General features: G+C 41.2%; 1 protein-coding gene across 1 annotated transcript in view; it reads left to right on the forward strand.

The window, feature by feature from the left end:
* The window catches only part of PKP1 (plakophilin 1), a 98,238-nt gene that overhangs the window by 13,956 nt on the left and 70,811 nt on the right, over positions 1-13,471 (forward strand). Inside the window, exon 2 of the mRNA XM_082245591.1 lies at positions 6,884-6,993. Within this exon, the coding sequence (XP_082101717.1) occupies positions 6,884-6,993 (110 nt within the window). The remainder of the gene's footprint in view (positions 1-6,883; positions 6,994-13,471) is intronic.

The following is a 13,471-nucleotide window of genomic DNA, read 5'->3' on the forward strand; positions in this document are numbered from 1 at the left end:
GATGCTTGGTTTCGACTTCAGCAAGTTGTCTTCACCACATCTAGATGTCTAAATGCATTGAGTTGCTGCCATGTGATTGGCTGATTAGCAATTTGTGTTACCAAGCAATTGAACAGGGGTACCTAATAAAGTGGCCGGTGAGTATGTATGTCTACAGTATCTCACAAAAGTGAGTACACCCCTAACATTTTTGTAAATATTTTATTATATCTTTTCATGTGACAACACTGAAGAAATGATACTTTGCTACAATGTAAAGTAGTGAGTGTACAGCTTGTGTAACAGTGTAAATTTGCTGTCCCCGTAAATAACTCAACACACAGCCATTCGTGTCTAAACCGCTGGAAACAAAAGTGAGTACACCCCTAAGTGGAAATGTCTAAATTGGGCCTAATTAGCCATTTTCCTTTCCCGGTGTCATGTGACTCATTAGTGTTACAAGGTCTCAGGTGTGAATGGGGAGCAGGTGTGTTAAATTTGGTGTTATCGCTCTCACTCTCTTACTGTCATTGGAAGTTCAACATAGCACCTCATGGCAAAGAACTCTCTGAGGATCTAAAAAATAATTGTTGATCTACATAAAGATAGACTGGGCTATAAGAAGATTGCCAAGACCCTGAAACTGATCTGCAGCATGGTGGCCAAGACCATACAGCGGTTTAACAGGACAGGTTCCAATCAGAACAGGCCTCGCCAAGGTCGGCCATGGAAGTTGAGTGCATGTGCTCAGCGTCATATTCAGAGGTTGTCTTTGGGAAATAGATGTATGAGTGCTGCCTGCATTGCTGCAGAGGTTGAAGGGTTGGGGGGTCAGCCTGTTAGTGCTCAGACCATACGCCACACACTGCATCAAATTGGTCTACATGGTTGTCGTCCCAGAAGGAAGCCTCTTCTAAAGATGATGCACAAGAAAGCCCACAAACAGTTTGTTGAAGACAAGCAGACTAAGGCCATGCATTACTGGAACCATGTCCTGAAGTCTGATGAGACCAAGATAAACTTATTTGGTTCAGATGGTGTCAAACGTGTGTGGTGGCAACCAGGTGAGGAGTACAAAGACAAGTTTGTCTTGTCTACAGTCAAGCATGGCGGTGGGAGTGTCATGGTCTGGGGCAGCATAAGTGCTGCCGGCACTGGGAAGCTACAGTTCATTGAGGGAACCATGAATGCCAACATGTACTGTGACATACTGAAGCAGAGCATGATCCCCTCCCTTCGGAGACTGGGCTGCAGGGCAGTATTCCAACATGATAATGACCACAAACACACCTCTAAGATGACCACTGCCTTGCTAAGGAAGCTGAGGGTAAAGGTGATGGACTGGCCAAGCATGTCTTCAGACCTAAACCCTATTGAGCATCTGTGGGACATCCTCAAATGGAAGGTGGAGGAGCGTAAGGTCTTTAACATCCACCAGCTCCGTGATGTCATCATTGAGGAGTGGAAGAGGACTCCAGTGGCAACCTGTGAAGCTCTGGTGAACTCCATGCCCAAGAGAGTTAAGGCAGTGCTGGTAAATAATGGTGGCTACACAAAATATTGCACTTGGGCCCAATTTGGACATTTTCACTTAGGGGGGTACTCACTTTTGTTGCCAGCGATTTAGACATTAATGGCTGTGTGTTGAGTTATTTTGAGGGGACAGAAAATTTACACTGTTATACAAGCTGTACACTCACTACTTTACATTGTAGCAAATTGTAATTTCTTCAGTGTTGTTACATGAAAAGATATAATAAAATATTTACAAAAATGTGAGAGGTGTACTCACTTCTGTGAGAGCATGTGTGTGTGTATAGATATATATAAATGTATGTATATATACTGATTGACCCATGGCAATCAGTAGATCAACTACAATGGCCACACATTGAGGGATATTTCCTTGGTCCTTGGTGAACCAGCAGAATTTCAATCCATGTATGGCCAGCTTAAGTCGGGCATGAATTTTGTTTCTTCACTGACATCATTTAAATGACTCATGGAATACTTGTACACAATGGGAACCCTGTAAAAGAAGAGGCAATATATTTATTTTTCTGGAGACCCATGTGAAATGCCACCACTTTGGCTGAGCCCAGGCGCTGCAGGTATTTGACCCTTCTGGGTGTGTCAAAATCCTGCAAATGTACCCAGCCCAAAACCCCTCCCCTGTCACTCACTGTGGTTCCAATCACTGGATTGTATTTCCTGTAGAGACATAGGAGCTGGCAAAATGAGCCACAACGCGCGGCTGCGAAGTAGGTATTCTACACACCAAGAACTGTGAAATGCCTGCAGTGGTCACATGGAATCACACGGTTCACTTTTTTCTCTCATCTGATTTAAAAATGTCAATACGAAGTTGTTTTTCTGAGCCACTAATCCTATACAAACCTGGAAGTGTTAAGGTGACCGGTGCTGATATGTCAAGTTTCAAAAAGAAGAACAAATTCAGGAAATATACTTCCAGTGTCCCTTTGATTAGACAGCTGCAGTGCCTTAGGCCCCTTTTACACAAGCCGATCCATTTTTTCTCAGCAGGGAATCCATCCCCTGATGTACTCCTGAGCTGAGCGGAGCATAAGCATGCATAAGCGGAGCGGACACAGACACAGCCCCCTCTGCTCTATGGGCAGTTGGATGTAAACAGAACGGCTGTCCATTTACACCCAGCTGCACTCTGATCTGGACCAGATCAGAGGTAGCTGATTGTAAATGGACACAAGTCCATTTACATCTGCTCGCCCATAGAGAAGAACGAAGGGTGCGATCTAGTCCGCCTATAAAACAGACAGGTGGACCCCGTCAGACCTCTCATGTGAAAGGGGCCTAAAACAGGATACTGATTAGAGTAAACAGAATTATTTTCACAGCACAAACTGCGATTTTAGCTGGAATACATTAGTAGCTGACTAATTGCTTTCTCTTGTTGATTGGAATTTTTCCTGAATTAGGTTAGTTAGGCTTTGTTTTCACTTGTGATTGGGGGACAGTATAAAAATGCAGTTGAGCCAAATTTGTACCATCCTACATCTGATCCCCCTTAAGCTGGCCATACATGGAATTCAAATTTCAATCCATGTATGTTCCCTGTATGGGCATGGTGGTTGTACTGCTCTGTCGGATTTTTACTACTCGATCAGCACAAATGGCTGTATCCGGGAGTGCTGATCGGTGTATTCTGACTGCGGGAAAGCCTCAGCAGGGAGGCTTCCCATATCTTAAATATGTGGATGAGGGAATCGAGTCATTTATTTTTAGTTCAATCTGCTGGTTGAGCGAAAAAAAAAAAAAAAGACTCCTCTATGGCCAGCCTAAAGCTGCAAAAGTGTAGATAGGTGCGCACACATGCCATGGCCATGATGCAAAGCATCGTGACATAGCAAAAATGATTCCCTAGTCCTGCTAGGTGGGCAGAACTGCTGACCAGACACATCCCTTTAAACTGAATGTATCTGTGCTGGGTTTTTAGAGGTTAAAACAGGCAGCGAGGAGGCGACATAAGGCAAATAACCAAATATTGTTTAAATACACGAGTCAAATGTGTTCTTGGTTTGCTTTTGTGTATTTTTTCCAGATTTGTGCAGCAATCAAATGTGAAACTTTTCCTTTGTGCAGGAGGATCTGTAATCAAGACCAGTCACTGATGCTCTCTCTCCTTGTGCAGGGTGACTGGTCTTGTCTCTTCCCTCCCTATAGTTTTCTTCAGGCAGTCTATGGTGGGTTTTTTTTTTCTTGATGTATCAACACACCATGGTTGCTTTGAATCTTAATGGCGTCTATAATGCATTTTTTTACTAACACTTTTAGACTTTCTGAATGTAAAAGACCGCAAGGATATTGCATATTAGAAATATATTTCTTGTGTTACAAACAGGTCAGCAAAAAGGGGTTTCCAGGTCAGCAGGTAATAACAAAAGGTAGTGGCAGGCCTTGATAATAAGTGTAAGCCACGTCCAGGTAGGCCTAGTTCCCTAAGTGCATTTAAAGACCTATTTTTAGGTTCCATTGCAGTTTACTGTTTACTTGTTTCTAAGTGTGCAGATTTCCTAATTAACTCACTTCATTAGAACCTCCAACCCATTTTTTATTCATGACTGCAATTTGCTTAATGCGCTGAATCTGAATTATTTCTTATAGTAAGCAAATAAAGAGGAAGCACAGTTGGCATTCTCTGCTTATATTCCTTGTGTGCCTCTACTGTCCCATTCTCCACAATCACATTGAAGTAAATCAAACATAAGCCACAATCACCGCTGCAGCTGTAAGCATTGTGGAGAAATAAATCTTCAATGCTCAACAGTGACACTAAAATAATATTTCTTTTCCCCTTTCATTTTTATTAAGAATATAATCTTGGTAGCCTGCCACTCCTTATAATGTAAACAAACACCAGCTGCTTATAAGCTGTAAGAAAGTGACCAAAACCCTACTTTAGAGTCTTTGCTGTGCTCTTTGAGGATAATTGAGAATAAGTTACTTCACTGTACATGCATTTAATAGGTTCAGGAGTTGGCTTGTTTATTGTAGGACAGTAGGAATATCTATCTTTAATACTACTTGTCACCTAAATTAACCACATCAGTGGGTTGTACACTGGACTTTAAAAAAGACCGTGCCTCATAGGTTTAATGCCCTCCTACCCCCCTCTGTGTAGCCCCCACAGTAACATATTTACCTGCAGCCCCAATCCAGTGATTGCCGCTGTTGTGCCCTGTCTGGAGCTGCATAGCCTTCACCAAAAATAGCCTCCCAGACCCCACTTCATACTGCACATGGGTATGGCAGCACCATGTTTTCTTATGAAATTATCAAACTATTGGCTGCATCCAGCAGTTTTGTGGAATATGTACTCTTCGTTGGTTCTCATCCTACATATCCCACTGCGCCTTCAGTGTCACTTACATTTACACTTACTTTCTCCGTCGGGGTCCCCCAAGGTCCTGTACTTGGACCTCTCCTATTCTCAAGTTGATAGCCTTGCATGTCTTTCAATATAATTTCTACACTGATGACACCCAAATCTCTCTCTCTACATCTCTGCTCACAAAATCAGTCTTCTCATGCATTACTAATTTACTGGCTGACATTTAAGTCTGGATGTCACACAACTTAAATTCAGACTATCCAAAACCAAGCTTATAATGTTTCTTCCCCAATGGGCCTCCTGACTTCACCCTCAAGATCAATGGCACAACTATCAACCTGTCCCCCCTATGCCAGGGTGCTTGGTGTAATCCTATACTCTGAACTCTCCTTTTAAGCCCGCATCCAATCACTGGCTGAAGCTTGCCCCCTCAACATCCGCAACCTCTCCAAAATACACCTCTTCTTAACAAACAACACCACAAAACTTCTAATTCACTCTCTGGTCATCTCTTGCCTCGACTACTGCAACTCCCTCCTTAATGGATTATCTTATATAGGCAATCCCCCCTTTAGTGCAACATGAATGCTGCTTCCAGACCCATACTCCTCACCAGCCATTCAGTGTCTGCTACCCCCTCTGCCAATCTCTCCTTTAGCTGCCAGTCACCCAACAAATTAAATTCCAAATACTGACAATAATTTACAAAGCCATCTACAACTCGACCCCCCAGCTACATCATTAATCAAAAATACCAACCAAATCATTCTCTTAGTTCCTCCCAACACCTCCTGCTCTAGCTCCCTTGTCACCTCCTTCCATGCTCGCCTCTAGGACTTTCCTGAGCCTCTACCATCCTCTACCCCAATCTGTCCAGCTATCTCCTACTCTGTCCACTTTTCAGCGATTCCTGAAAACCCTCCTCTTCAGAGAAGCCTATCCCACCTCCACCACTGTACTTCCACTTTCTCCATCAGCTCATTCCCCATAGTTATTACCTTTTGTATCACTTGACCCTCCCTTTTAGATTGTAAGCTTTAACAAGTAGAGCCCTCTGATTCCTCCTATATTGTATTGTATTGTATGGTAACTGTTCTGTGTGTTGTAAAGCTCTGCGCAAACAGTTGATGCTATATAAATCCTGTATAATAATAGTAATATTAATATGGCCTTCCTATAGACATGAATGGGGCAGTGACACGCATACTCAGGAAAAATAAAAGCCAGCTAGAGATTTTCTTTGTGAATTTCAGGCAGGGCCTGGCAGGCCTACACAGCAAACATTGCTGGATCAGGGTGAAAGGTACTTATGTTACTGTAAAGAGTTAAAGTGTGTCTATACGAGCATCAAAAAGATATTATGCAGTACAGAATGGTACCAACGTCCCTATATGAGATATTCAAAAGAACATTGCTCTGAAAACTCAGAGCTCTCGCCGTGGCGAGGTTTGGAGAGGGCTATAAAGACCAAAGTGGGACATTTTACGGGTACCAAATAGGGATCAAAGATTGACAAATATGTATAAAATGTCGGCGAAACATGTCGGGCGCTGTTTGGTGGATATTAGCTGGGTTACCATCCGGATCAGCCATTTAAATATGACTAATTGTGTTTATGGTCTATTTACACCTATGAACTCTTCTATGTTATATATTCATGCTCTTTTCTCCTTTTTTTCTTCTTTTGTATTTGTACCTGTTTGATTTTATACTTATATTGAATAAAATGTAAATGATTTTATACATATTTGTCAATCTTTGATCCCTATTTGGTACCCGTAAAGTCCCAGTTTGGTCTTTATAGCCCTCTCCAAACCTCACCACGGCGAGAGCTCTGAGTTTTCAGAGCAATGTTCTTTTGAATACTTATGTTACTGGGTGGGCTGCATTCAGAAGGGAAGGGAGAACAAGCCATAATTCTTTATACAAAATTTTTACATTCCATTAATTTTCCTAATGTTTTTCGCTGCGATAATTATTTATTGTAAAGTTTACTAGTGTGGTGCTAATTCTTGTTATACTTCTCTTTGACAGCTTCTTCTGCGTATGAAAACCTGGAAGATTCTTACAATACGAATCGTAACAGTTCAGTTTCAGGCAATCAGTATTCTAAGTACCAGAGTGGAAGCTCCTGGGGGTACCAGGTACATTTGATATATATAATAGAACTGTGATATTTTAAGTTTAGATTTCATCTCTCTTCTGAAACTTTGATCTGCTTTTAGATTTTACGCTTCTGTACATTATATTATAATATATAGGTATATATACACACTGTATATTATAAGTCAAAAGTTTTAGAGCACCCCAATATTTACAAATTTATATTGACATTTAAACAGTTCAAGTCCAGTAAAAAACCTAAAGTGGTACGAAGGTGAGCGATCAACTGCCCGAAGGTGAAGAAAAAAATAAAAGATTAGGTTAACAAAAACTGAAAAATGTACAGCCCTTTTTAGAGTTAATGAGTTAACAGCAATTATCCCATTCAGCTATGTAAGTAATTCTTGGAAGTTTATGCTAACAATTCCTACAGGTGTCCCAACTTTTGTTATATACTTACAAGCTCTTAGAGCGTATGTTGCACCAGTGGGAACTGGGTCTTATACAGACAAACTTTGGGAGCGATCTAACTTTGAAGAAGGTTCCTTTGGTCAGATTTATGCCCATTCAATATCATTGAAGTCGGATAATCATCTTAACTGACCTGACTTGTGCTCTGAGAATCCTAAAGGGGAACCCCACGCCAACATTAAAAAAAAGAAGAAGAATGGCCCCCCCCCCCAATTATATACCAGGTATGGATCTTGAAGGGAAATCCCACACCAAATTTAAAAAAACAAAACTGTATGGGGCCCCCCCCCCTCAAATCCATACCAGACCCTTAGCATGCAGCCTGGTAGGTCAGGAAAGGGGGGAGCGAGCACTCCCCCTGCTGGACCATACCAGACCACATGCCCTCAACATAGGGGGTGGGTGCTTTCAGGAAGCGGGGCTCTGCGCCCCCCACCCCAAGGCCCCCCTATATGAATAATTAGGGGTACCCCTACTTATTCACCCAAAAAAGTGTCAAAAATAAATAAAAATAGCACACAACTGTTTTTTTTTTTACCAAGTAAACTAGCTCCAACATCTTCCCCCTCTGGTCATCTCCCTACAGTCCTCTTCCTTTGGTTCTTTTCGCTCTGCTGTCCTCTTCTTCTGGTTTTTCCTCCGGTTCTTCTCCCTTTACTGTCTTCTTCCTCTAGTTCCTCCTCCGGTTCTTCTCCCTCCGCTGTCTTCTTCCTCTGCTGGTTCTTCTCCCTCCTCTGATGTCTTCTCCCGACGCTAGCTCCCACTGTTGTGTTTGCTCTGGCGTGTGTCATTTCTTATATAGCCATGGGGCATGGCCATCTGATGACATCATCAAGAGACCCAGCCCCCTTGTGAAGTCACCGCCCCATCATTGCCAGGCTGCATGCTCGGATAAGGGTCTGATATGGATATTGGGTGAACCCCACACCATGCGGGGTTCCCCTTAAAATCTGTACCAGACCTGAAAGAGCCTGGCATGGATGGGGGGACACCCACAACACCATTTTCTGTACGATTTTTTTATTCCCAGTAAAAGTTTTTTTACATTCAGCTGTCAGGGGGTTAGTCTGCTGACAGCTGAGGAGTCGTCCGTTGCTAAGGACGTGGCAGTCAGCTTCCCAGGCCTACTCCTTAACAACCAACCGCCAGCTCCAAAAATTTGCATTTGAACCACATCTAAAATTGCAGCTGAACCACTGAACAGCTTAATAAATTTGCAGTGAAAATGCAGGGGAAATTTGCACCGGACATGTGTGAACCTAGCCTAAAAGCAGTGTTGAAACAGACTGTGCTACCACACCTTTTTAGATTTGGACAGTATTTTACTGCAGGAAGTAGTATATTGCTCTCAAAAAAAGAAAGACAAACCATTAAAACCCTTAAAAGTGTAGATCTTTCCTTTATGTCAAAGAAAGCCAAGATATCCTACACCATCAAAAGGCACTTGGAAACTGGAGGAAACTCTGACAGGAGGAGATCTTGCAGACCCAAAGCCACAACGGACACCAACGGTCAAACATGGAGTAGGAATCATGATGGTCTGGGGCTCTTTCGCTGGATCCAGAGCTAGCGACTTGCACAGAGTGAGTGGCACCCTAAGCCAAAACCACTACCACAACATTATTCAGCAACATGCAATACCCTCTGGAATGTACTGGTTGGTCAGGGGTTCATCCTACAGCAAGATAATGACCTAAACATACCTCCAGACAGTCAGAATTACCTTAGAAGAAAACAGCAAGACAGTAGGCTTTAAATCAGGAAATGGCCAGCACAATCTTTGGACTTAAACCCCATCAAGCTAGTGGGATAAACTGGACAAAAGGTTGAAGCAAAGCAACCTACAAGTGCAATACATTTGTGGGAAATTCTACAACAGTGTAAAGGAAAAATGAACAATATTTGATTTCTGTTGTACAAAGAATGCCACGCACATGTTCGGCTGTTATATTTGCAAAAGGTGTAACTACTTTGATAAGTCAAAAATGTAGATTACATTTTGTTAAAGAAAATGATTCCATGATTTCTTTTTTATGTTCAATTGTTTATTTGTTCTATGCTCTATTTTCAGAGTACATTGAGACATTAAAATGCGTAAATATCATTAAAAACGTGAAAAATGTTTTTTTTTTTTTTTTTTTTTACACTTTTGACTGATAGTGTAGTTATTATCCATAAATATGCAGCAGTTTTTTGGTCTTCTCATCTCCCTGCTGAAAAAATGTAACAGACTCTCTGGAGTAATGATTGGTAGTTAGAGATCATGTAATATAGACTGTTTATGCTTGGCTGTTCAGGAATAATAGTTTTATCATTTTCTTTTTTCATTTTTTCATTTCCTCCAAGAAATGGATACTTTTTAGTAAATTAGTAAAGTAAATTAAAAATGGGGTCTGTTCACTAAAGCTGGCTGAATTTCGATCAGTGTGTGGGTTCCTCCACCTATCGGAAGTCGATTGTTTAATCAATTTCCGTTGAAGGGAAATTCTGGAAATGTATCTATTGGTCAGTGGCTTTAGCCACTGATCAATGTATTTTGACAGCAGTGGGTGCCATTGTAAGAAAACATTGTTCCCGCTGGGGGTAGTTCCTCTATCCACCCTATTTATGTAGATGGAAGAACCTGTTTTTAACCTTTTTTTTGTTTAGCTCGATGGCTGAACAAAAAAAAATAAGTGTCTGGCTAACTTTAGTATAACGTATGGACTATCAGTACATATTAGAAACTAGGTTTGTACTCTAAGGCCAGTACCATGCTTGCCCATTTTTTCCAGGCCCATTTTGCATTGAAATCAACTGAAACACAGCAAACACCTCAATGTGCCAGCAACATTCATAAAAAAATGTGTAGGCATGCAATAATACTTGTTCATATATGTTGACTTATTGTTATTACATGCATTAATGTGAAATGAAAAGTGCATTAAACGTACACCAATACGTTTGGACATGCATTTTAATGGCTTTCTATTTATTATAATGGAAAACACATCTAGCAATAACAGGTGTGATACGGTTCATACATACAGTGGATATAAAAAGTCTACACACCCCTGTTAAAATGTCAGGTTTCTGTGATGTAAAAAAAAATTAGGCAAAGATAAATAATTTCTGAACTTTTTCCACCCTTAGCCTCGGTTTCCACTAGTGCGGCTACGAAGTCGTGCTACTTCTAGCACGACTTCGTAGCAAAAGTAAACCGCGGCTTCAGTTAGACTTGTCCCTCATATATAGAGGGAAGTCGCGCTCAAAAGTAGTACACGATTTACTTTTGAGGTCGCGGCAACTGAAGCCACGGCAGTGGAAACGTGCCCCATTGAAAACAATGGGTTTTGACTTGCTGTGCTACTTGACATGTGTCAAGTCGCACCGCAAGTCGCACTAGTGGAAACCGAGCCTTAACCTTCCTAGCGGTATTCCCGATCGTGACTCGGGGTTAGATTTTAGAGCCAAAAGCGGTAACCCTGAGCCACACTCGGGGTACCGCTAGGAAGATCGCTGGATCCTGGGAGAGGTTTTACTTACCTTTTCTCCGGGATCCAGCGAAGAATGCGGGCGGTATGCGGCGGCTGAGCTTCCTCCCGATCGTCTGCGAGCCCCGGCTTCCGTCTCCGGCGACGTGACGTCCGCCGGGGGGTGGAAACGGCGGCAAATTCAAATGTAAAACACACCAAACACACTGATACCATTCAAAATAAAATAAAATCACATTACATTGCCCCCCAGTGCCCTTTCCTGCAGTTTTACTGTACTTTTTATGTAAATATATGTATATATATATATATATATACACACACATATATATATATATATATATATATATATATATGTAATTCTTGTGAATAGGCAGCCCAAACCAACTGTATACATTATATATAATATATGTATACATACATATATATATATAATATATATATAATAAATGTATACAGTTGGTTTGGGCTGCTCATTCACAAGAATTACATGCAAAATAATGGTACTGCTTTCAGCACCTAAAATCCAAAAGAATCATACCGCCAGGGAGGTTAATGTGACCTATAAATTGTATAACTCAGTTTAACAACAAATTGAAATATTTTAGGTGGAGGGAAGTAAAAAAACAAAACTAAAATAATATGGTTGCATAAGTGTGCACAACCTTAAACTAATAATTTGTTGAAGCACCTTTTGATTTTATTACAGTCTCACTCTTTTTGGGTATGAGTCTCAGCATAGCACATTTTGACTTGGCAATATATGCCCACTCTTCTTTGCAAAAACACTTTAAATCTGTCAGATTGCAGGGGCATCTCCTGTGCACAGCCCTCTTCAGATCACCCCAAAGATTTTCAATCCAATGCAGGTCTTGGCTCTGGTTAGCCCATTCCAAAACTTTAATCTTCTTCCGGTGAAGCCATTCCTTTGTTGGTTTGGAGGTATGCTTTGGGTCGTTGTCATGCTGAAAGATGAAGTTCCTCTTTATGTTCAGCTTTCTAACAGATGCCTGAAAGTTTTGGGCCAATATTAACTGGTATTTGGAACTGTTTATATCTCCCTCTACCTTGACTAAGGCCCTTTTTCCAGCTGACGAAAAACAGCCCCAAAGCATGATGCCGCCACCACCATGCTTCACGGTGGGTATGGTGTTCTTTTGGTGATATGCAGTGTTGTTTTTGCACCAAACATTTCTTTTGGAATTATGGCCAAAAAGTTTAACCTTGGTTTCATCAGACTATAACACATCTTCCCACATGCTTTTGGGAGACTTCAGATGTGTTTTTGCAAAATTTAGCCCGGTTTGCATGTTTTTCTTGGTAAGAAAAGGCTTCCATCTTGCCACTCGACCCCATAGCCCAAACACATGAAGAATATGGGAGATTGTTGTCCCATGTACCACACAGCCAGTACTTGCCAGATATTCCTGCAGCTCCTTTAATGTTTCTGTAGGCCTCTTGGCAGCCTCCCTGACCATTTTTTTTCTTGTCTTTTCATGAATATTGGAGGGATGTCCAGTTCTTGGTAATGTCACTGTTGTGCCAAATTTTCTCTACTTGATAAAGACTGTCTTCACTGTGTTCCACGGTACATCTAATGCCTTGGAAATTCTTTTGTACCCCTCTCCTGACTGATACCTTATAACAATGAGATCCCTCTGATGCTTTGGAAGCTCTCTGTGGACTATGGCTTTTGCTGTGGGATGTGACTAAGAAAATGTCAGGAAAGACCTATTAGAACAGTTGAACTTTATTTGGGGTTAATCAGAGGCACTTTAAATGATGGCAGATGTGTAGACTTTTTATATTCACTGTATGTGTTGTAGGCTAAGCTGTATTTGGACTTTTTCCATGAATATTATAGAGCCTTAAAATACACATAAATAGGTGTAATGCCATTGAGCTTTGTTTGTGGTATTTATATTATTGATTTGGCTGCAATGTCTTGGTTCTCCATTTTAAGATCGCTCTGTGGTCTAAACATTACCTGCCTACCTGCCTTTTATTTATTGCTTTCTTATGCTTAAGAGCAAGACATAACATGCCATAAAGGCGAGAATTGTTACTGTCTGAAACATATAATTATCAGTTTTATAATCAGCAAACTGCAAAGTTAGGGGAAATACTATGGCTCTTTGCATGATGTAGTCTGCTACTGTACAGCTTCTTCTAAAGTATCTAGTTTGACATACTGTATATATGTAGATGGGCTAAGTGAAATGAAAGTTCTTCTTACTCATATCAAAACAAGGACTGTAGAAATGATAGTCGGAAATGTCCATGGTAGCACAATTTTCATACATAGGCCCCTGGAATCAAGGTTATCCAGAGCATAGCCATTCTTATGCTGCAACTACACAGGCTTCAGAACATGATTTTGTGCATCTGTGCATGATCGTATGAAGGTACTTTACTGTCCTGAGTGCATGTTACCTAACAGAAGTTGGCTTATACCTGAGGGGATGAGTGGGGATAAAACTGTGCATAGCAGAATAGTCCATTTTAAATGCAGGGTAATTATGCTGAGGTGCTGTGTGTTAGACATGTGCAGAAAAAAAAAAAATTGTTTTGTTTC

The sequence above is a fragment of the Pelophylax lessonae genome (assembly GCF_965119305.1).
Source record: "Pelophylax lessonae genome assembly, chromosome: 2".
Taxonomy (NCBI): Eukaryota; Metazoa; Chordata; class Amphibia; order Anura; family Ranidae; genus Pelophylax; species Pelophylax lessonae.